The following is a 24,280-nucleotide window of genomic DNA, read 5'->3' on the forward strand; positions in this document are numbered from 1 at the left end:
GTTTGTTTTGTTGTTTATGACCTATCTCTCCTACCAGGCTGGAAGCTTCAGGAAAGCCAGGACCAGTTCAGCCTTGATCCCAGCTCTGTCTTCAAGCACCTAGAACAGGGCCTGGCGTCAACTGACTAGGTGATCAGTAAATATTTACCCCTGTTGCTCTCATTAAAAACATGCAGAAACAATTCTCATGACCCAGTGCACAGAAGTTTGGAATTCAAAATTGTAAATATTTTTAATTGAAAAATAACATGTACATAGTCAAAAATTCAAATAGTATAAGACAGAGCCTCTTTGCTTCACATGTTTCTATTGGCTAGCATAGGACAGACTGTTCAGTGGTCTCTTGGTTTGGTGTGTGTATGTGTGTTCAGCCTGCCAGGCTCCTCTGTCTATGGGATTTCCCAGGCAAGAATGCTGGAGTGGGTTGCCATTTCCTCCTCCAGGTCTCTTGGTTATTTTTTACTTAATACAACTGTTTCTTAAGAGCTCTCGTGATTCTGAGTGTTGGCTGAGCTCTGGTGATTCTTGCTTTGAGTCTCTTACATAGTTGTAGTCACAACCACTGGGGTCATATGAAGACTCAGCGGGGCTGGTTGCTGATAATGGCTCACTTATTTAACCAGCAGGAGATGCTGGCTATTGACTGGAAGATGAATCCTAGCCGAAAACCTAAAATGAAAGCCCTGCATGTGGCCCCTCACACAGCTCAGGTTTCTCCAAACACGGTGGCTAGGCTCTGAAAGGATACATCCCAAAACAAACATTCCAGCAGACAGCAAGAATGCTGCTAGTCTATTAAGGTTCGAGACTGGACACTAGCACAGCCTTACTTCCTCTGTGTTTTGTTGGCCAGAGCAGTCCTAGTCGAGCCCAGATTCCGGGACAAAGACCCCAGCTTTCAGAATAAGCCTTCAGATCTCAGTGGCTTAAAACAAACATTTGTCTCCCTCATATTCCAGTGCCGGGTAGACCATGTTGGTGTACTATTCTCCTTCAGCAGTGACTCAGATCCAAGCTGCTTCCACCAGCATCTCCATCATCACAAAGTACTTTGATCCCAACTGTTCAGATGGGAAAAAGGTTGTGGTGGGGGGAGAAGGGGGTGGACATTCACACTGATAATTAATTGCCTTAGACCTGAAGTGACACACTCTTTGCCCACATCCTCACTGGTGAGATCACATCTCCTAGGAAGGTTAGGAAACACAGTGTTCCCCTGCTCCCTGGAAGAGAAAAATGGGCGTGAACACATCATTTTATGGATGCATACCAACTTCCCAGTCTCCTTCTCTAGAAGCATCACCATTAACAATTAACACCATTAACAATTTAGTGTGTACCCATCCTTTCAGAAATATTTATATATGTGAAAGTGGAAGTAAAAGTCACTCAGCCGTGTCTGATTCTTTGTGACCTCATGGTATATACAAGAATATAAAAACACAAATGTAGCATTTGCACACTGTTCTACATGTTGCTTCTTTATGTAACAATATATTTTCGCTATATCTTAAAGAACTTCTCATATCAGACTACATAGATCTACTTCATTCCTTTTTTTTTCACTTGAAGAAGACCACCAAATTTATTTTGTACACATTGATTTATAATATGGTATTAACCTTTTTTTATTTGCCCAGAATTTTATTTTCTCTTTTTTAAAATTGAAATATAATTGCTTTACAATGTTATGTTGGTTTCTGCCATACAACATGAATCACCCATAAATATACATATGCCCCCTCCCTCCTGAACCTCCCTCCCACCCCCATCCCTTCCTACCCCTCTAGGCTGTCACTGAGCACCGAGTTGAGCTTCTTGTGTTACACAGCAACCTCCCATAGGTCATTCCTTTTAAAGCTGCAAAATAGGGTATTCCCTGGCAGGCAGTGCTTAGGTCTCTGCACTTTCACTGTTGAGGGCCCCGGGTTCAATCCCTTGTCGGAGAACAAAGATCCCACAAGCCAGGGGCATGGTCAAAAATAAATAAAATAAAGCTTCAAAGTATTTCATTGTTTAGATGTATTACATATATAAATCAATATCATAATGATAAATATTTAGATTATTTCTGATTATTTGCTTTTACGGTGCTACACTGAACAACCTTGTATATAGATCTCTGCTTAACTCTGTTAGTAAACCTGTAGGAAGGTTTCTATAAGTAATATACAGAAAATATATTCAGAAGTTATTATGCATCCCAGTAATGTCCAGTTAGAAAATGTAGTAAAAATAAAGTCATTCATGACAGCAACAAAAACAAATATATTTAGAAGTATAACAAGAAAAAATGTACTAGCTGAAAATGAACAACATAAATTAATTCGATCATATCAATTATATATTTAATGTATCTTAATGGAATCAATTAAATTAACTGAAGAACATACAAGAATATCTAAATGAAAGAAAAAATATAAATGTTTGGAGTTGGAAAGACTAAAAATAAAAATGTAATTTACACAAATTATGAAGTCAATATATTCCTATTATATTCCAATAGGATTTCATTGTTATGGAATTTGACAAGTTGTTTCTAAAACTCATCTCAAAAAGAATACCACAAAAATATTTTTAAGACTGAGGAAAGACTAATATAATGAAAATTGTGTGCTGCTTGTTCAAAAATAGGCAAGATAATAATAGAATAGAGAACAAAAATAGATCCTCCCATGTAGGAATTTAATATAAGATGAAGGTAGCATTTCAAATATATAGAAAAAAGAAATCTTTTCAATAATTTATGTAAGGACAATTAGTTATCCAGTTAGCAAAAGTATATAGTTATAATTAATTTTTTTCTTCACACCATATGCAAAAGTAAATTCCAGATGGATTATATTACATTATGACTTATAAAATGATAAAGATATCAGAAACAAGTAGAATAATTTATTGATAACCTTGGGATAGGGAAGACCTTCCTAAACAACATGCATAACACAAAAGTCATAAGGGAAAAGATAGATAATTTAACCATATCAAAATAAAAAATTTCTGGACAATAAAACACATCATGCCCTATCAAAATTACAAGTCTTTCATGCAGAAATGGAAATGCCAATCCTAAAATTCATATGGAATTACAAGGGATCCTGAATAGCCAAAATAATCTTGAAAAAGGATATATTTGAAGGACTTTACCCTTCAAGATATACTACAAAGCTACAACAGTAAAAAAAAAAGCAGGGGAGGGTTTGTAATGGCATCAAGATAGACACAAGGACCATTAGAATAAAATTGAGATCCAGGAGTAAATCCATACATCAATGGCCAATTGCTTTTTGACAAGAATGCCAACTCAATTCAATAGAGAAATATTTTTTTCTTCAAAAAATGGCTGAGACAACTGGATCTGCATATGCAAAAGAATAAAATCAGACCCTTACCTCATGTCATATACAAGACAGCTAACTCAAAATGGACCTAAACTTAAGAGCTAAAACTATTTTAAAAGTCTTTGAACAAGCATTAGGGAAAATCTTTATGACTATAATTTTATGAATATGAAAGCAAAAGCTGCTGCTGCTGCTAAGTTGCATCAGTCGTGTCCGACTCTGTGCGACCCCATAGACGGCAGCCCACCAGGCTCCCCCGTCCCTGGGATTCTCCAGGCAAGAACACTGGAGTGGGTTGCCATTTCCTTCTCCAATGCATGGAAGTGAAAAGTGAAAGTGAAGTTGCTCAGTCGTGTCCAACTCTTAGCGACCCCATGGACTGCAGCCTACCAGGCTCCTCCGTCCATGGGATTTTCCAGGCTAGAGTACTGGAGTGGGGTGCCATTGCCTTTTCCAGATACCAAAAGCACAGGCAATAAAGGAAGAAAAGAGCTTTTGTGCATCAAAGGAGATGATCAAGAAAGTGAGAAGACAACCTACAGAATAGGAGAAATTATTTGCAGATATATCTCTGATAAGGGTCTAGTATCCAGAAAAAATAAAGAATTCCTAAAACTCAACACCCTCTTGATGAGAGTGAGAGAGGAGAGTGAAAAAGCTGGCTTTAAATTCAATATTCGAAAAACTAAGATCATGACATCTGGTCCCATCACTTCATGACAAATAGAAGGGGGAAAAAGTGGAAGCAGTGACAGATTTTATTTTCTTCGGCTCCATCACTGCAGACAGTGACTGCAGCCATGAAATTAAGAGGTTTGCTCCTTGGGAGGAAAACTATGACAAACCTAGAAAGCATATTAAAAAGCAGAGACATCACTTTGCCGACAGAGGTCCAATAGGCAAAGCTATGGTTTTTCTAGTAGTCATGTACAAATACAGTGTTGGATCATAAAAGAAGGCTGAGCACCAAAGAATTGATCCTTTCGAATTGTGGTCCTGGACAAGACTCTTGAGAGTCCCTTGGACTGCAAGGAGATTAAAACAGTCAATCCTAAAGGAATTAGTCCTGAATATTCACTGGAAGGACTGATGCTGAAGCTGAAACTCCAATACTCTGGCCACCTGATGTGAAGAGCTGACTCTTTGAAAAAGACCCTGATGCTGGGAAAGACTGAAGGCAAAAGGAAAAGGGAGTTGGGGCAGAAGAGGAAATGGTTAGATAACATCACCGAGACTCAGTGGACATGAATCTGAACAAACTCTGGGAGACAGTGAAGGACAGGGGAGCCAGGCATGCTACAGTCCATGGGGTCACAAAAAGTCAGATACAACCTAGTGACTGAACAACAACAAAAATAACCCAATTCAAAAAATGAGCAAATAATTTGAATAGACATTTCTTCAAAGAAGATATACAAAAGACCAATAAACATATGAAAGAGTGCTCAGTGTTGTTATTCATTCAGTTCAGTTCAGTTCAGTCACTCAGTCGTGTCCGACTCTTTGCGACCCCATGAATCGCAGCACGCCAGGCCTCCCTATCCATCACCAAATCCCAGAGTTCACTCAGACTCACATCCATCGAGTCAGTGATGCCATCTAGTCATCTCATCCTCTGTCGTCCCCTTCTCCTCCTGCCCCCAATCCCTCACAGCATCAGAGGCTTTTCCAATGAATCAACTCTTTGCATGAGGTAGCCAAAGTCCTAGAGTTTCAGCTCTAGCATCATTCCTTCCAAAGAAATCTCAGGGCTGATTTCCTTCAGAATGGACTGGTTGGATCGCCTTGCAGTCCAAGGGACTCTCAAGAGTCTTCTCCAACACCACAGTTCAAAAGCATCAATTCTTCAGTGCTCAGCTTTCTTCACAGTCCAACTCTCACATCCATACATGACCACAGGAAAAAACCGTAGCCTTGACTAGACGGACCTTTGTTGGCAAAGTAATGTCTCTGCTTTTGAATATGCTATCTAGGTTGGTCATAACTTTCCTTCCAAGGAGTAAGCGTCTTTTAATTTCATGGCTGCAGTCACCATCTGCAGTGATTTTGGAGCTCAAAAAAATAAAGTCTGACACTGTTTCCACTCTTTCCCCATCTATTTCCCATCTATTCCCCATGCTAGTAAAGTAATGCTCAAAATTCTCCAAGCCAGGCTTCAGCAATACGTGAACCGTGAACTTCCTGATGTTCAAGCTGGTTTTAGAAAAGGCAGAGGAACCAGAGATCAAATTGCCAACATCTGCTGGATCATGGAAAAAGCAAGAGAGTTCCAGAAAAACATCTCTTTCTGCTTTCTTGACTATGGCAAAGCCTTTGACTGTGTGGATCACAATAAACTGTGGGAAATTCTGAAAGAGATGGGAATACCAGACCACCTGACCTGCCTTTTGAGAAATCTGTATGCAGGTCAGGAAGCAACAGTTAGAACTGGACATGGAACAACAGACTGGTTCCAAATAGGAAAAGGAGTACATCAAGGTTGTATACTGTCACCCTGCTTATTTAACTTATATACAGAGTACATCATGAGAAACGCTGGACTGGAAGAAGCACAAGCTGGAATCAAGATTGCCAGGAGACATATCAATAACCTCAGATATGCAGATGACACCACCCTTATGGCAAAAAGTGAAGAGGAAATCAAAAGCCTCTTGATGAAAGTGAAAGTGGAGAGTGAAAAAGTTGGCTTAAAGCTCAATATTCAGAAAATGAAGATCATGGCTTCCGGACCCATCACTTCATGGGAAATAGATGGGGAAACAGTGGAAACAGATATTTGTATAATCTTGTTCATAATGGGGCTTCCCCAGTGGCTCAGCAAGTAAAGAATCCGCCTGCAATGGAGGAGACATAGGAGACTCAGGTTCGATCCCTGCATCAGGAGGATCCTCTGGAGGAGGTAATGGCAACCTACTCCAGAATTCTTGCCTGGAGAACCCCACGGGCAAAGAAGCCTGGCGGGCTACAGTCTGTGCAATTGCAAAGAGTTGGAGATGACTGAAGCGACTTAGCACGCATGCACGAGCACAGGCACTGGGTCATAATAAATAATATTATTCACACACACAAAAAAGCGGAAACAACTCGTGTCCATTAACAGGTGAATAAATAAGCAAAATGCGGTTTATACATACAGTGAAATGTTATTCAGCCATAAAAAGCAATGAAGTTCTGATACATGCTATAACTTCTATGAACCTTGAAAATTTATACCACATGAAATGTCAGACACAAAAGGACAAATATTTTGTGACCACTTATATAAAATGTATAGAATAGTAAATTCATGAAAACAGAATGTAGATTAAAGGTTACAGAGGCATGTGGAGGAAATGGGTAGTTATTACTTAATGTTTGCAGAATTTCTGTTTGAGATGATGAAACAGTTTTAGAAATAGTGGTAATGGTTTTACAACATGATGAATGTAATTAATGCCACTGAACTATTGTACACTTAAAAATGATTAAAATGGTAATATATGTATATATTTTTAGGCTGCTCCCTGTGATCTTAGTTCCCTGACTAGGGATAGGACCTGTACTCCCTGCTGTTGAAGTGTGGAGTCTTAACCACTGGACCAGGGAAGTCCTTAAAATAGTAATTTTACGTTATATATTTTTTTTTATCAAAAAAAGACACTATGTACAAAGTAAAAAGAGGCAAATAGAGAGGTAGATGAGGAGAAAATGTTTGCAACATGTATAACAAATTAGTAAAAATCCAAAGGATGTAAAGAACTTCCACAAGTCAGCTGAAGAGCAGAAAACCTAATATAAAAATGGGCAATGATTTTTATCGAAGAACAAAACCAAATGGTCCACCCACAAAAATTATGCACAACTAGTGAAATGTAAGTTAAAGTATGAATGAGAGGTCATGTTACAGTCATCAGATCGGTAAAAATTAAGAAATTTATTAATATTTAGAGTTGGTGAGGGTGTGGGAAATGGAACCATCATTCCTGCTGGTGGGAGTGTAAACAGACCTAACCTCTTGGGTGGGCACTTTGGCTACATCATAGTCACACACACACACACACACAGAATCATTCAAACACACCCTTGGTCCCAGTAGTTGCACTCCAGTATATGACAAGATGCATGGTTATATGTGGTATACTCAAAAGATGGAATTCAGTACAACCCAAAGAAGAAACTGGATCTGTGTGTCCTAACATTGGAAGTATATGTCTGAAATACTTCATAATACTTTTTAAAATCCAACAGGTTTATTTTTTTGTTTCTAATGTTTATGTTTTGTTTCTAAATGATGAGATTAAAGGTTCAGACTGTTGTTTGCAAGCAGTTTTCACAAATGACACCTATGAGAGTAGACTGGCTTTATTCTCCATACACGAAAAGCCATCATGTCTGCTTTTTTTCTCTTTCTTCTAGCTGTGGCTTTGTAGTCTCTGTGACATCTGGATATGCTGTATATAAATTTTGATTGGATGAATGCAAGAATCTGGTAACAATCATCTTTAGACAGATTTACAGGTTTATTTTTATGCTTTTCTTTTAATAGTTGTTTATGTCTATAATCAATGGTCCACCAAAGATTATGAATTAAACAATATAGAACTAAAAATTAAATGGTTTAGAAGCATGAAGAGGTCAAAACGCTCAGGGTTTGAGGGAAACAAGATCATCTGTAGCTGATGGGGTCCTAGGACCCCCAACCTTCCTCACAAACCACATGAACACACTGTTGACTATTGCTTTAAAGGGAAAACAATGTTTGGAATGGGATACTGAAGCTATATCCACCAAGGAGAGAAACTTGTGATTTGGGCATCAGTCAATACGGGTAAATGTAAACAGTGCTTTGAAATGGATGGGAAAGATGACCCCTTTTCATTTTCCAAAAAGTTAGGTCAAAGTTACATGAATAAGAGGAATACAAACATCTTTGGTAGATGAGACGTGGCAGAGGTGAAGTGGAATAGAAATGGCTAGAGGGTCCTTCACATGGAAGTTAAATCCTCAAGATGTTGAAGTATATTTGCTTTTAGCTGTGTTTAAGAGAAAACCAAACACAGCCCAAGATGAAGCTTCTTCCCACAGCGTTCACCCTCCCTCCAGGCAGCAGGCAGGCCACACCTCACCCTTCTGCATAGCCACCAGGCTCAGTGAAAACAGTTGGCTATGAAATTTCCAAGGTACTAGTAGGGTCTAAGACTGGATGAGCTGGAGACACCACTGGAAAAGCTTCCAGGGAGGGAACCATGAGAGATGAGGAGGGGAAACAGGTGGGATTGCCTCTGCAGTCTCTTTCTTGAGGGCCCGGCTATTACTGAGGGATCAGGGGAAAGGGGCAGAGTAATTGAGACCCACTTTCCACTTGCAGCCCCCAACCCCCGCCCCCCCCCCAGCTTTCTAAGGTTTGGGCTGCTGACCTATGTGAAAAGCAGCTGATCCAGCGTGCTGCAGTTTGAGGACAGTGTGCGAGGAGGTATCTGACCCAGGTGAGGAGTGTCCCTACCCACATCATGGTCAGAGGTGGTCAGTGCATAGTTCTTACGTGAAGCACAGCAGTGAAAAGTGGCTGCCCCTCCCCTCCAAAAAAAAGATTCAGTGTTAAATTCACGGAGTTTAAGGAACCTGAGTCAACCAGAAGTAGATGTCTCAGAGGCCAAAGAGAGACCTAAGCCATAAATTGTGGGATCATCAGCTTAGGGATGGAAGTGAATGAGGTCATCCAAAGAGAGTATGCAGTGAAGAGAGGGCCTGTGAGGGAACCTGGAGGACACCAGTATTTCAGGGTGTTCTAACCCAATCAGTCAAAGACCACCGGGGACAATCCATAGTCCAGTGGAGTCAGGTTTATTGACCCATTGCTATGAGGAAGACAGCACATCAGAGGAATCATGGAGTGTCCTACCAAACAGAAAAAGAGTTCTTATAGGATCTGAGAGAGGTGGAATTAGGTGAAATGTAAATCAGGCAGTAGTTGATAGCTCAAAGCAAACCAAAGCTGTGTGTAAAGTAGCCTACATCAGGTCTGGACTGCTCAGTGGACTCAGGGTCTTGTTTCCTTGGAAACAATAAAGTTAAGGCTCATGTGGAATACATGTTTAGAAGTCCCTTTTCTGAATCTCTCCGCACCTGGGTTTTAAACCCTGTCCTCTTAGTGATTTAGCTCTTCCAGGCAAGAGTTGCATTCCTATTCTAAAAGCAAAATTTCTGATATTCTATGATTTTAGAAAACAAAATTGCTCAGTGAGTAAGAAAGAAATAGTCACTCCATGAAGAGGGTTGTTACGGTATTTTATAGCTGCAGTATGTCCCTGGGAAAAATTTTGTTTCTTATTAATTTTGCGGCTGGCTTTCTCTCTGTCTGTTATTCCAGCCTGATGAATACCACAGCAGGTTTTTACAGCCTGAACTAATTTTTAGATTTTTAAGGGACACACAAAGGAGGTGGAATCTGCAAAGACTGAGTAGGCAATGTGGACAAAAAAAAATGTTGCCTGTCAAGTAAGTAAACAAAAATGTTTCCTGCTGTCAAGTCATCAGCCCCTGCAGTTACCCCCTACAATGGGCGCACCCTGGGGGGGAGTTCTGGATGGAGAAAAACAGTATACTAACCCTAGATAGTTTAAGATGCATCAGTTCAGTTCAGTTGCTCAGTCATGTCCAACTCTTTGCGACCCCATGGACTACAGCACACCAGGCCTCCCTGTCCATCGCCAACTCCTGGAGTTTACTCAAGCTCATGTCCATTGAGTCAGTGATGCCATCCAACCATCTCATCCTCTGTCGTCTACTTCTCCTGCCTTCAATCTTTCCCAGCATCAGGGTCTTTTCCAATGAGTCAGTTCTTCACATCAGGTAGCCAAAGTATTGGAGTTTCAGCTTCAGCATCAGTTCTTCTGATGAATATTCAGGAGTGATTTCCTTTAGGATGGACTAGTTGGATCTCCTTGCTGTCCAAGGGACTGTCAAGAGTCTTCTCCAACACCACAATTCAAAAGCATCCCAAAGGAATAATTTCAGTGAGCCTAGACTCTTGCATTTTCCCATACATAAAAGGGCACTAAGAGTTAATTTGTGACGTCTGGTTTCTTGTGTATGAATAGCAATAATCTTTGGATGTTCACTATACATTTTTTTTTTTTCAGGAAAAATTCCTTGCTCCTCCCTTACCTCTTTTGAACAGTCCTTCAGAGCTATCTGAGAGGCTGCCATCCCAAATTATAGTCCTCAGTAAGGCTACAAATAAAACGTAGTTCTCAACTTTTACGTGGTACTGTTTTTCAGTCCAGAGTAGAAAGAAAACTATAAAGTCTTAGGTCTCACAAACCAGGAAGATGATTGCTGATTATGAACACTGTGCACTGTGGAATAAGGTGGCCACTAGCCATAGCGGAAACTCCAGTACTTTGGCCACCTGATGCAAAGAACTACCTCGCTGGAAAAGACCCTGATGCTGGGAAAGATCGAAGGCAGGAGGAGAAGAGGACGATAGAGGATGAGATGGTTGGATGGCATCACCGACTCAATGGACATGAGTTTGAGTAGGCTCCGGGAGTTGGTAATGAACAGGGAAGCCTGGCAGGCTGCAGTCCATGGGGTCCCACAGAGTCGGAAGCAACTGAGTGACTGAGCTGAGCCCATAGGTGGCTATTTAAATTTAACTAAAAGTAATTAATTTGATTTAATTTTTAAATAAATTCAAATATTTTTCTTTCTTCATGGCACTTAAACTCATGTCAAATGTTCAGTAGCCACAGGCTAGTCTCTACCCTATTGGACAGTGCTGCTGCTAAGTCACTTCAGTCGTGTCCGACTCTGTGCGACCCCATAGACGGCAGCCCACTAGGCTCCTCTGTCCCTGGGATTCTCCAGGCAAGAACACTGGAGTGGGTTGCCATTTCCTTCTCCAATGCATGAAAGGGAAAAGTGAAAGTGAATTCGCTCAGTCGTGTCTGACTCTTTGCGACCCCATGGACTGCAGCCTACCAGGCTCCTCCGTCCATGGGATTTTCCAAGCAAGAGTACTGGAGTAGGTGGCCATTGCCGTCTCCAATTGGACAGTGCAGCTGTAGAATATCTCCATCGTTACAAGCAGTAAGAGAACTGAGAGTCACAGGCGATGGTGACCCCTGGGAGTGTAGTATCACCCCAACACTCAGCCCAGCAGAGTTATTCTTTTCGTTTGACAGCTACCGTGTAACTGTAGCTTGAACCACGACCAAGGCTAAAAGCCGGAGGCTCCACCGCTTCTTCTCGATTCCCTTCCTGCACAAACTACCATCGCCACACTCTATCTCCCAGCAAGCCCCGGGCCCGTCTTCTGAGACGCTCGCCTCTTGGACTTCTGGGAAATGTAGTTTAAGCAGAGTTCCAACTCTGGGAAGGTTCTAGCCACGAACTAAGGCTCCCATGAGGCAGTGCGTGGTCAGTTCCACTGCAATTCACCGCGGCCGCCAAGTGTGCCATGAGGGGCCCGAAAGTCTGCACCCGAGTCTTAGCGCAACGGTGACTTGAGATGCAGGAGTCTGGAGGGACAATGCTGTGCCTCTCCCTGCCACTGCTTAGATCTCCGCCGCTCCGGAGTTGCAGAGACGCCTCAACCCAAGGCGGAGCCGACCGGGCCCCAAGGAACCGTAGTTACACTCCAGCCACAACCACTAGGGGACTTGAAAGCAGCGTCCGACGGCGATCTGTGGGGCGATCCCTGACGGGAAGCGCACGCGCAAATGCCGGGCCTCAGGGCTTCTGTAAACACCGAAGAGCGCCTGCGCGAACGGAGCGCCTGGGGATGGACACGCGGGGGCGCCTTAGCAAAGATAACAGTAATAAACAGTAACGTAACGGTCCAGTTATTTTTCTGCCCCCCCCCCCTTTTTTTTAATGGTTTGCTAAGCACAGCTCCCTTCATTGAGCACTCATTTTACCAGTGGGACAGCGGGTCAGAGAAAGTGATACAGCGGGAGTCCTAGCATCTTTGCGTGTGAGGGACCAACGATGGTTCAGGATGCAAGGACTCTAGACTCTGTCTTTGAGTTGCTGTGTGACCTTGGTAGTTCTGTTCCCCTGAGGACCTAAGCTTTCTGATTTGAAAATGGAAATAGGATATTGGAAGGATCAAATAAGATGCAGAAATGAAACTAAGTTGCCGAGCAATCTATAAGGGCAGAAGATTATTATAATCGGGGGATTGCAGATTGAGGAACTATTTCATCATACTACAAATTGCAAAACTGAGGGGCCCCTACAGGGGCAGGAGCTTGCTCCAGGTCTCAGCAGTCTGTGAGCAAGGGCTAAAACCTAGGCTGCCAGCGTTTGGGCTTGGAGCCCTTCCCTGCACCTCCTGGATTAGTGTCTTTTTTGCATACAGGCTTAGAGAGACAGACTGTGCCCAGAGTCTAGAGAAGCCCCTATTACTAATCCTCCTACCTGCTGGGCCTAGTGGAGGAAGACCCTGCTCTGTTGAGATGACTACCAAAGGCATGAAATTAAGGAGGAACTGGAGAATCCTGGAGACAGAGGACAGTGTGGCAGAAGCTGTACAGATCCTACTTCTCAGAAGAGTGGCCCAGGTAAGGGAAGGAGATCAGATGTGACAGATGAGGGGCTAATGTTAAGGGGACCGACCCTGAATGGAAAAGGGTGGTCTCTATTTCTGAACCTGAGAGGAATTGGGTGCTCAGATGATTCCATCTGGGGCTCTGACAGCTGCCCATGACAGCTGGAGGTGGTACCTGTGCTGGCTTGGATGCTGAGAGGAGGTGATGCAGGTTGAGCTGAGAGGCTTTAGGAGCCACTCGCCCACCAGGTGGAGCTGTCAGGTGGCATCGTGGGCAAAGCATACCACCAACCAAGATACTGACCTCTCTGTCCCTTGGAGTGGGGCTGTGCCCAGTTGTCTCTCTGGAGTGCTCTTAGAAGTTCTGGACATAGGTGTGGGAGGGGCTTGGAGCCGCTAAGGTCCGGTTGCAAATGGGGCCTCCTCAGGCAAGTCACGAAAGGAAGGTGTTTGTAGAAATAGAAATTCAACATCTTCCCCACCTCTAACTGTCTCATTCTCTGGGCCTTCACTTGTCTCTGTTTTCAGCAGGGGAAACTGAGGCTAACGGAAGAAAACATTCTCTTCAGGACACACAAGGAGCTGGCGTAAAACTGGACTAGGATAGGGATCTTTCCATGACATGGCAGCGATCAAACATCTTCATCAAACATTTATTGAGTGTCTAATGTATACGCTGAGAAGAGCTACCTTAGGGTACAAACAGAAGCCAGGATTGCAGTCAGACTCAGCTTTTAACTTGCCCTCCCAGTGACTTAATGCTGTGATCCTTGGTGAGTCACTACCCTACTCTGAGCCTCACTGTCTCTAGAGTGGGAGTGGTAAGCCGTATCCAGGGCTGTCTGAAGTGTAACTATGAATTAAATGAGTTAAGAACTGTTAAGTGCATATAACAGCACTAGGCCCATGGTACCCGCTCAGTAACTAAGCCGCTCTTTGTTACTCATGAACATAGGTGGAGGCCAGCTGGAGATAGGGTTCTCCCAGAGTCCAGCAGGGGCGGAGATGCCACCACCCCTGGTCTGTCTGCCTCCCAGATACCTCCACTCTGCGCCCAGGCAGCCTGTGTTTATGAAAGTTGAGGCGGGGGACACTTGCATCCCCATTTCTCCCTCTGGCACTAGGAACCTGGCGGGGAGCATTTTACACCTCCACACACATATGATTCATGTTCCTGATGACCTGGGTCCAGAGTTAAGGTGATTCTTGCCCAGTACAGCTGTACAGTACAGCCCTGGGCAGTGAGACCAGAACCATGACCCTTCCTCCCTGCAGGGCAGAAGTCCCAAAAGGCTGACAGCAGGGTCTTGACCTGTGTGTGTTCCCTGAACAGAGCAGGAGCTGGGGGCAGAGAGGCCCCTGGGTGGAAGACAGGGCCCAATATCAGATACCCTCCCCCCAGCTCACCCCGTTTGAAGGTGGTGGTCTGGTCCATTGGTACTTTCAGCTCTGGTCCAGGCCACCCTAGTGGAGGTCTGGTTCAAACCCCTTATTTATAGAGAAGGAAAGAGATGACCACCGAGCTCACCCAGAGCCCCACAGTAAGGTGGGGGTGAGTCTAGGCCAGAACTCAGGTGTCGTGGTGTTTGGCCAGGGCTCTGCCTGGCAGCTGGTTGGGAGGGGGCAGGCCTTGGCTCCATCTCTCTTTTCCCCCTGCCACTGCAGTCACACTTGGAGCCAGATGTGGACACCTGGGTGGGTTGTGGGTTGGGGCGCAGCAGGGTGGGGGTGGGTGCACAGACAGGTAAAGGGAAGGGGAGTGCAGGACCTGGTCAGAGAGCAGTCCAGAGCCGAGCTGGGGTGGGTGGACTGGGGAGCTCTCAGTGGTGTGTGTGTGGCTGCTGCAGGATTCTAGGGCCTTATTAATCAGTCTGAGGCAGCAGGAGATAAAAATACCGTGGGAGCACACTCCTGGAGGAGGGTAGCAAAGCAGATTCAGTAATGAGTCACAGAGCCCAAGCCCTAAATTTAGAAGGTGCTGAAGGAGGCAGCCGCCCCCGGGGAAGCACCCTAGAGATGCCCACTAAGCAGGGGTACCAGTGCCTGAGGGCAGAGGGCAGTGGTTGGCAGGAGTCCCCAACACAGCAATGCCCAGGGAAGCTGGGCTTCTTCTAGGCCTGCCCCAGGTACGAATTTTGGACCTCAAAATGAACCCAGACCCAGTCTTCAGCCCCACTCACTGACAGAGCTCCTAGCAAGCCTTCCCCACATGAGCCCTTCAAAGGGTCCTAGAAACCAGCCCCGGGGGCGTGGACATCTCAGTACTGTCCTGCCTGCTGGCTGGGCACAGCCAGGCTCCCTGGAGCCTGCTGCTGTCCTGGTGCCCTGTTGTCAGACACTGAGAAGGGGGCTGTGTGGATGCAAGGAGCTCATGTCGTTGAGTGAAGGCCTCCCAAAGGGGACCCATCCAGGCCTTTGTAGCTCTGTTGGGAATTGGGGTGAGGGAGGGGGGCAAGATGTTATAATGGCCACTTCTGCTTTATTCTCAGCCCTCCAGGTTCCAGGTGAACTTAGATTGTTTCTTTTTCTCCAGGTCAGAAGAGGGAGGCACTGCCTCCAAGTCAAGGAGCAGAGACTTAGAAAAGAGGCTATGCCTTGGGGACAGCTGCCAGACCTGGGGTAAGGGAGCTTAGGAGACAAGAATTGATAGTAGCTGTGGTGTTTATTGCGGAGAAGGCAATGGCGCCCCACTCCAGTACTCCTGCCTGGAAAATCCCATGGACGGAGGAGCCTGGAAGGCTGTAGTCCATGGGGTCGATGAGGGTCGGACACAACTGAGCGACTTCACTTTCACTTTTCACTTTCATGCGTTGGAGAAGGAAATGGCAACCCACTCCAGTGCTCTTGCCTGGAGAATCCCAGGGACAGGGGAGCCTGGTGGGCTGCCGTCTATGGGGTCACACAGAGTCGGACACGACTGAAGTGACTTAGCAGCAGCAACAGTGGCATTTATTGAGCGCTTGTTGCTTGCCAGGCACTGTGCTAAGCTCTCCACGTGCATGAACTCACTTCATCCTGGAGGCAATGATCTAAGTTCTATTAGCCTACTTGTTCATAGGTGTGGGAGTACCAAGACAGAGAGGTTAAGTAACTTATTCTAGATCACACAGTAAGAGGTTCTAACCTAGACGGCCTAGCTCCCTAGCTCAGGCTCTTAGCCATTATGCTAGACTGCTGAGCAGGGTATTTTACCCCATCTGTGCTGCCTCCTCTCCTGTCCTTCCTTCCCAGTCCTCCAGGAACTGGGAGCTTCTCTCTGGGCCTTGCAGGGTCTTGATGCCCAGGGTGCTCCTAGGCTTGGAGGAAAGAAGAGCTCTACTGCATGCACCCCCCACCATGCAGGACTCCACAGTTTACAGAGCCCACCCAGCTGCCCCAGGCCAGGAGAGAGGCATCTTAAGCACCTCAGCAGGAAAACAGACCAGAAAGGTGCCAGGCCTTGCCCACAGTCGGTGGGGCCCAGAGTAGAACCATAGGGACTTCCTCTTTGGGAGGGCCCCAGACCCAGATGGCTAGCACCCACTCTGCAGGCTCGGTCCTCCTCCTGCTAATGTCTGTTAGGCACTGCCGCCTGCAGGAACCCAGTTCGATTGCTGGGTCGATGCAACCTTCTGAAAGCCCTGGAGTTTTCTGTCAGAGGCTCTTGATCCATCTGCCTGACCCCAGGCCCTGCCTTCAGCTCTGTGCTCAGGCTGGATGGCAGTGGGGGTGGAGGTGTCTTTGTGTGTCTTTGGGGAGGACTAGGTTGTCTGGCCCTTTTACCAGGGCAAGAGCTCCAGCCCTGGGATGACGCTTTCTTTTCTGGAAGCGCCCCCCCACACCTTCCTTCTTCTGGTTTCTTCATATTTTTTCATCTCAAAGCTGAGCCCGCAGTGCCCTGACAGAACAGTTTCCACCTCCTGGAACTAGAGGGGCCTCTTGGGGAGCTATTAGTATCACCCTTGAATGGGGGAAGGGTCAGAGGGCCCACCCCTAAACCCCTAGGCTATTGTTCCTGGCGGGAAGAGGCTCCTTTGAGAGGCCTGCTTGAGGAGCTCAGACCTGCCAGGGACACAGCCTGGCCCAGGTGTAATAAGACTTCCCTTACACCCCTTCTACCCTCTGCCGGAGATCACATGTGGGGATACCACAAATAGGTTCTGTTTCTTGCTGGGCCTTATTTTCCTCATTTTTCAAATGGGGCTAAGAGTCCCAGCATGACCTTCCACCTAAGGTTATTGTGAAGGTTAGACAAAATGAGTGTGGTAGACTCTTACTCTGCCCCAGGACCTCTTCACAGAGAGGGATGTGCCAGGCCATTTGTGTGTGTGTGTGTGTGTGCAACAGCTGTAACCCAGGTGCTGACCTCATTCCCAGGGCAGGCAAGAGACTGAGGTCTGTGAGGGGACTGGTGTGTAGCTCTTTGAGGCTGTGTGATGTGGGTACGACAGGGCCCCAGGTGTAAGGTTGCCAGACTTAGCAAATACTTGAAACATGCTAACAGTGATTTTCCTTATCTGAAAATCAAGTTTCAAGATGTGTCCTGTGTTTTATCTGGCAAGCCTACTTGGGTGACCTGGCGTGCTCAAGCCAGCGTGCCCCTGTTGGACTCCCCCGCATGAGACTGAGATGGTATGTGGCTGTGTGGACTGAGGCAGGAGATGGGTGTGATCAACTGGGGTCGTTTCAGCGGGGCTCCGAAAAGCTTCGATACCATAGTCCTTCATGTCAGCGTGGAGAAGAATCCAGCGAGAGCAAAGTAGTAGATAAGAAATGATTTATGAGAATAAAACCCTTGTGAGGCTTACAAGCAGATGGGTGGGAAGTGCCCCCAGAACTTAGTGGGCTGCAGTTTTATAATCAAAGGAAAAGTGGGGAGGGGGAGAAGACCTTCTTTGTCTCTCTTGAGTAGACGTGACGTTTTCATCAGCAGCTCCTCCCCAGACAGGGCAGGGAAGTTTACTTGTCCCTCCCTGTATGGTTAGGCCAGGACTGTCATAGGACTTTCGAAAAATTTCTTCAGGTCTCAGTACAGTGAGGGTCTTTCATTTTGAAAAGTCACCTTCCCATAAATGATGGGGTTTTTTTTATGTGTGCACAGAGCCTGCTTTGGGGGTCATTAACTCACTGAGCTCACTGGTCTGGATGTGGGTCTCATGCCACCACTGTTTTATTGTTTGGGGGCATGTTCTGTGCTCTGTTGCATGGTTTTATTGCTAAGCAAGCCTGCTTAGTTTTGTGGTTAAGCAAACCTGCTTTTTCGAGTAATCATTAATTTACAGGAGTTTCCCATATTTTTCTACTTATAATCCCCTAGTGGGATTAACTATTTAATCACTTATTTTTGTCCCTCTATTCTGTCACCCAGGAGATCAGCCCTGGGTGTTCTTTGGAAGGAATGATGCTGAAGCTGAAACTCCAGTAATTTGGCCACCTCATGAGAAGAGTTGACTCATTGGAAAAGACTCTGATGCTGGGAGGGATTGGGGGCAGGAGGAGAAGGGGATGACAGAGGATGAGATGGCTGGCTGGCATCACTGACTCAATGGACGTGAGTTTGGGTGGACTCCAGGAGATGGTGATGGACAGGGAGGCCTGGCGTGCTGCGATTCATGGGGTCGCAAAGAGTCGGACACGACTGAGCGACTGAATTGAACTGACTGATTCTGTTCGTATCACAGCACTTGGCTGTGTCAGCGTCACCAGCAGGAGAGGGGATGTGGGTAACTCTGACTGTGTGCTCTGTGTTTCCCTGAGGCTCTAGCAGCTCATTCAGGTCAGTGTTTGAGCTGTTTACTCAGTGAGGCCCAGCAGGGGTAGGAGACCCTCCCTGGGCAAACACTCAGATCCGGCTCCAGGTGGGACTAGGGTGCTGAACCTGTTGCTGCCTGCCATCAAACTGTAAAGGACACATCCCTCAAGGCCATGCCAGCCCTGGGGGCCTCAGAGTGCTCTGTCCTCAGCCGTTCCAGGGGGGCCTCTGGAATCCCCTCTCTGCTGCTTCCTGGTGACATCACACAGGTCATTGCTCAGTCTTCTAGAACGGTGCCCCCAGGATACAGCCTCGTTCCCCTAGGCAACCTGGGAATTTTCTCACCCAAACTGGCAAGGCTGGTTACCCCAGAGGAGAGGAGCTGGGGGAAGAAGGGGTCAGGGGGGCCTTCTCCTCATCTCCCAGAGGGGAGATCGAGGCAGCCCTCCGTCTGTCTGACTAGATGGTGAGTAGGAAGGAGCACCAGGAGCAAGTCAGGACATGGAAGCCCTTCATTGTCTAGGACACTTGGGCAGGGGAGGAATCTTGAAGAAGGTGGTGACTGCCCCCAAGGTCACCCCTAGGGTAGTGAAAGAGGTGGCATATAAGTGGGGAGCACGGACAGAGCCTGGGGTTAGGAGCTGGGAGACCTAAGATCTTATCTGTGCTCTGACCCTGCTGCTTGGGCCTTTGTTTCTTCATCTGTACAGTTAGGGGCTGTGGCCAGGTGATGTTAGTCTGCAGGTCTTTAGTCTTGATGGGAGCTCAGTGAGGGGAGTTGAGAGAGCAGTGTTATGGACCAGGTCATGGATGGCTCCAGGCAGGTGTCCTGACTCTGTTCCAACAGCTGGCAGGGGTCAGTGAGCAAGAACTGGTGTGAATATCTCCAAACAACCCCCCACCCCATTCCGGGAGTCCTACCGGGTACTTGTGGTCCCCAGATGGCTTCTGTCTTACTTTAATTTAGGGGCGTCCCTATGCCTCCCACACCTCAGCTTCTCTCTGTGAGGGGCACTTGTAAAACCCACACTTGCTCAGCGCCCTGGGCCATGATTCCTCGCATTCTTATGATGCCTCTCAGCTTGCTAAGCACCTTCTCTTTCTCCTACATGCTCCCGCCTTCCACCCGACTCTGAGTCCTGCTTGGTGTTGTCCCCATCCTGGGGCTGGGGCCCGGAAGGGCACCTCCACCCAATCCACTTTCTATTGACCCCTGTGACTGGGACAGGGGCTGCAGGGGCAGACAGGGTCATGCTTTGCCAACATTTTCCACTGTTTACTCTTTCATGAGAACCTTAACAACCATCCTATCAAGGTATTTCCTTAACACTTTTTGTAGGAAATATGCCGTTTTTGAACAGTGTATTTATTCCTCCCTACCTTTCCCCTTCTTTTTAGTAATTTGGGCATGAAACCGACATGTATACAACTCTTTTCCTTGCAATAATTCTCAGAGAGTAGGTATTATTATTCTAGATGAAGAAACTGAAACTCAGACAGGACATGTCACCTGCTCTTGGTCACACGTTTAGGAAATGGTATCAACAGGATTTGAACCCAGGTCCACTTTGCACCGGAGAAGGCAATGGCACCCCACTCAGTACTCTTGCCTGGAAAATCCCATGGATGGAGGAGCCTGGTAGGCTGCAGTCCATGGGGTCGCTAAGAGTTGGACACGACTGAGCGACTTCACTTTCACTTTTCACTTTCATGCGTTGGAGAAGGAAATGGCAACCCACTCCAGTGTTCTTACCTGGAGAATCCCAGGGATGGGGGAGCCAGATGGGCTGCCGTCTATGGGGTCGCACAGAGTCGGACACAACTGAAGTGACTTAACAGTAGCAGCCACTTTGCACTTCCAGGCTGTGGGAAGCTGCTGCTGCTAAGTTGCTTCAGTTGTGTCCAACTCGTAGCGACCCCATGGACTGCAGCCTACCAGGCTCCTCCGCCCGTGGGATTTTCCAGGCAAGAGTACTGGAGTGGGGTGCCATTATCACCAAATCCTAGGACTCCTTTCCAGGCTCCTCCCCCAGGTCACGCATCCCAGCCCTCCTAGCCTTCTGTCTGCTGCTCAGGGGTGTTTGAGATGGGATATGAATCTGCTTTGATCCAGGCATGTTCGGGCGGTTGTTATGAACCCTTGAGCCAGAGATACCTAAATTCCTGGGGGACTGGGAGGGCCTGCAAGGGCAAATTGTTGATGAAGGAGAACTTATGCTCCAGCCAGCCTGGCCTAAACCTCCAGGCAGGGTTGAGCCCAAGGCATGGCCACCTGAGCCCAGGGGTACCAGGTCACCCACCTTTTCTGACCCAAGACCCAAAAGATTCATTCTTGGTTAATCTATATTTGGATTTGAGTGCTGATTTGATTTCTGCCATCACTACCTCCCTGAATTTGTGTGTCTCAGACTGGCAGTGCTCTCGGGGGTGGAGAAGCCCTGTGAGCCTGTCCTCACTGCTATCTCCTGCTGTCACTTCAGCCTTATCTCTTCCTCCCAGTACTAGGCGATGGGGACGAGAGGTGTATAGTCCTGGTGCCTGGCTGTCAGCCGATGGGTGTCACTGGGGCCCTAAAAAGGCAGAAGCCACCAGGCCAGTGCTCCTCTCCCTTTTCCTCATGGCAGACCCCAGAGGCTACAGTTCACAAAACAGGCTCTGTACACCCCTCTTTTGAGTCTCTCATCAGCCTGGGTATGAGGCTGTCAGATAAAACCACTGAAGCCAGGGGAGGGGCAGTGAACTGCCTACGGCTGCGGTGAAGGCAGAGGATGTGTATAGCAGGGAGCCAGAGCCCTGGCCTCTTGAACCCAGAGCCCACCCCCACCCACCCCACCCCCAGGCCACCCAGTACCACACACTTAAAGAATGTGGTTAGAAGAGCCAAGGATGATTATCTGACTGTGCTGCTCACACTGGAGATCCAGGGTAACATGGGGACCTGCAACTCATTTTACAAGACTTACTTTGCAGAATGCCCCTTGGGGTGACTTGCCATCACAGTTCCCTCCTCACCCCCTTGACTTTTAAAATTGGGCCTGATTCACAAATGTCTCAGAGCCCTAAGCACTTGAGGAAGAAACACCTCTATTTGTGAATCCACCGTGACAACTCCTCATCTTTCTCTAGCACCTTTAAGAAAAGCTGTTCCATCCTAGAGCTCGAGGATGGTGAGGCTAGGAGGTTATACATTCTGATGCTCACATTCTACAGATGGGAAACTCAGGCCCAGAGAGATGGGGCAGCCAGAGCCAAGGGAACCCTGGGGTGGGAGGAGGCTGAGATCTGGGATCTTGGCAGGTTGGCCATGTACTCACTGATGACACTGGGCAAGTGATGGGGCACTTGTGCCCTATTAGCTGCCCATCCAGGGGAGCTCACGATGAGCCCTCCCTAGTCACTAGGGTAGTGAATGCTCAGCCTTGGGCCTGTTGCCACACTCATATTGGCCTGGCCTCAGAAAAACTGAGCTATTGGCCTCAGTTAACACAGAGCAGCTGGAGACAGAGCTAGCACTAGGACCCAGGGGGCAGGTAGCAGTCTCTCTGGCTGGAAGGGGTGGCTGGAGTGCTGGTGGACATATCTCCCCTGTGGCTGTGGAGCTCTGGCCAGCTCTGCCTGGGGAGGGCCAGGGAGCCCCAGAGCTCTGGAGCCAGATGCTCTGGAAAGCCTAGTCTAATCCATGGGAGGTGTGTACAGGGGTGCGCAGGAGGACTAGGGGTGGACAAGGACCAGAGTCCGGGACTGGAGGAGGATTAAAGCTCCCAGCTGGGAGTGCGATGGGAGTGGAGATTTTGCCCAAGTCTAGCCACCTTGAGAACCTTGAGGCCAGTGGTTGGTAGGGGAGGCAAGCTGTGGGCTCTTGATTGTGGTGGGAGTGTGCCCATCTTTGGGTCTGAGGGGTGTGGTGTGGGGATGTCTCTGGGTGGTTCTAGGGACAGCTGCTTGTGTGTCTTAAGTAGGCTGTTGCAGAGGTGTGTACCTGTGAGTGTGGGAAGGTGTTGGAGATAAAGGGTTCACAATTAACTTCCAGGATCCCTCTTCTAGCACCTCCTCGCTCTTCCTCTCAGAGCCCTATCATCTTGGACCCCTCCTCAACCCCTGCCTGAGGACTGGTCCCCAGGTCCTCTTCGGGGGCGATGGGGGCGGGCGCTAGGACCCGGCTGGGCGGGGTGGGGCGGGGCTCCAAGCCCCGTCAGCTGTACCTCCGCAGCCTGGAAAATACCAAGCGCAGGCGAGCGGAGCCCCCGAAGCCCCCAGCCTAGCCCCTGGGGAGGGAGGAAGGTGGAGGGGGGGGCGTCCGCGGGGCAGGGGGACGCGGGGCGGGGCCGGGCGGCGGGACCCACTGCTCCTCCCCCTAGAACCCCCGCGCGGCCCCGGTCGCCCGGGCAGCGGCGGCGGCGGCGGCGGCGGCGGCGGCGGCAGAGGCGCTCGCACCCCTGGCCCCGGCTGGCCCCGGCGAGTAGCGGGCACAGGTGAGCCTGCGGGCCCCGTGGGCGCCCCACCCCGCCCCCACCACCGGCCCCGCGCGCTTCCCGCGCCGGCGCCGCTGCAGAGTTAGTTGAACCAGTCCGGCCAGCGCTGCGCGGACCCCACCGGACAGTTCGTCACCTCGGGTCCCGGCCTCCCCCGGGTCCCGACGGGCTTCCCCTGCACCCCGATACGCAGCCCCCACTCCGGCTCCCATCCCCGGCGGTCTGAGGTCGCGCTTTTGCGGAGAGAGAGAGGGGCGTACTGCCCAGTGGCGGCGGTACGCTCTGGCCAGGGGGCCAGCCCCTGCCTCTCTCGAACTCGCTACCTGCCAGGACCCCGGACAGCCGCACGCGCGCCCGCAGCGTTCTGACTCCGGTTCCCAAACCGGTCTTGCAGGTCCCTGGAAGGTGGCGTCAGCATCTGCAGCCGCGTCGACGTTGTCGGAGCCTCCGCGGAGGACCCAGGAGAGCCGGACCAGGACCAGGGCCCTGGGCCTCCTCATGGAGCAGTCAGCTGCCTCCCCAGAGCCCCCGGGGCCTCGGCCAGTCCTGGGTCGCGACAGCGTCCAGGTGCCCGACGACCAGGACTTCCGCAGCTTCCGGTCAGAGTGTGAGGCCGAGGCGGGCTGGAACCTGACCTACAGCAAAGCTGGTGTGTCTGTGTGGGTGCAGGCTGTGGAGATGGATCGTACCCTGCACAAGATCAAGGTAGGGTGGCCCCGCAGCAGGTGCAGCCGGCACTGCGCCCTGACTCCCTCTGACTGGGAGTCTCCCGGTCCTCCAGCAGGGGTACAGACACCTGGCTGTGCACCTCAGAGTCTCCTGCGAGAACCCAGGAGGCACAGTTTGCTGGCCAAGCCCCCAGCTCACAGATGGGCCAGCTGAGGCCTGGAGACAGGGGGTGTGACTCACTCAGCCCCTGCCTGCTCAGGGAGGTGGACCACTGCCAAGCCCACCTAGGAGAATGGTCTTGCTCAAGGAGCCCTCTGCCCTTGAAGCCTTTATCAGGTCCTGACTTGAGTCATCTCAGGTGGGAGACTGAGCCCTTCAGTCCCGAATTCCTGATTCTCTCAGCCTGAACTGGGTCTCATTCCACACTCTCTGCACTTCTTCCTGCCTGATGCCCTGCTCTTCCCTCTTGCCTCCTGGCTGTCCCCTGAGTCTCTCCTGCAGGGACTCAGGATCCTGGATGGCAGATCCTGAAAGC

The 24,280-nt window shown here is 48.5% G+C and overlaps 1 protein-coding gene across 2 annotated transcripts in view; it reads left to right on the plus strand.

Moving 5' to 3' along the window:
* The first annotated feature begins 12,513 nt into the window (after nucleotides 1-12,513).
* Nucleotides 12,514-24,280, plus strand: part of STARD10 (StAR related lipid transfer domain containing 10) — a 34,155-nt gene continuing 22,388 nt past the window's right edge. The window contains exons 1-2 of one of the 2 annotated variants that reach the window (XM_070383785.1): nucleotides 12,514-12,886; nucleotides 23,471-23,781. In XM_070383785.1, the coding sequence (XP_070239886.1) occupies nucleotides 23,575-23,781 (207 nt within the window). In that variant the 5' untranslated portion in view covers nucleotides 12,514-12,886; nucleotides 23,471-23,574. Of the gene's footprint in view, nucleotides 12,887-22,942; nucleotides 23,077-23,470; nucleotides 23,782-24,280 lie in introns of those variants that run through there. The other variant, XM_070383784.1, reaches the window with a different exon arrangement.

Source organism: Bos mutus, chromosome 15, assembly GCF_027580195.1.
Source record: "Bos mutus isolate GX-2022 chromosome 15, NWIPB_WYAK_1.1, whole genome shotgun sequence".
Classification (NCBI taxonomy): domain Eukaryota; kingdom Metazoa; phylum Chordata; class Mammalia; order Artiodactyla; family Bovidae; genus Bos; species Bos mutus.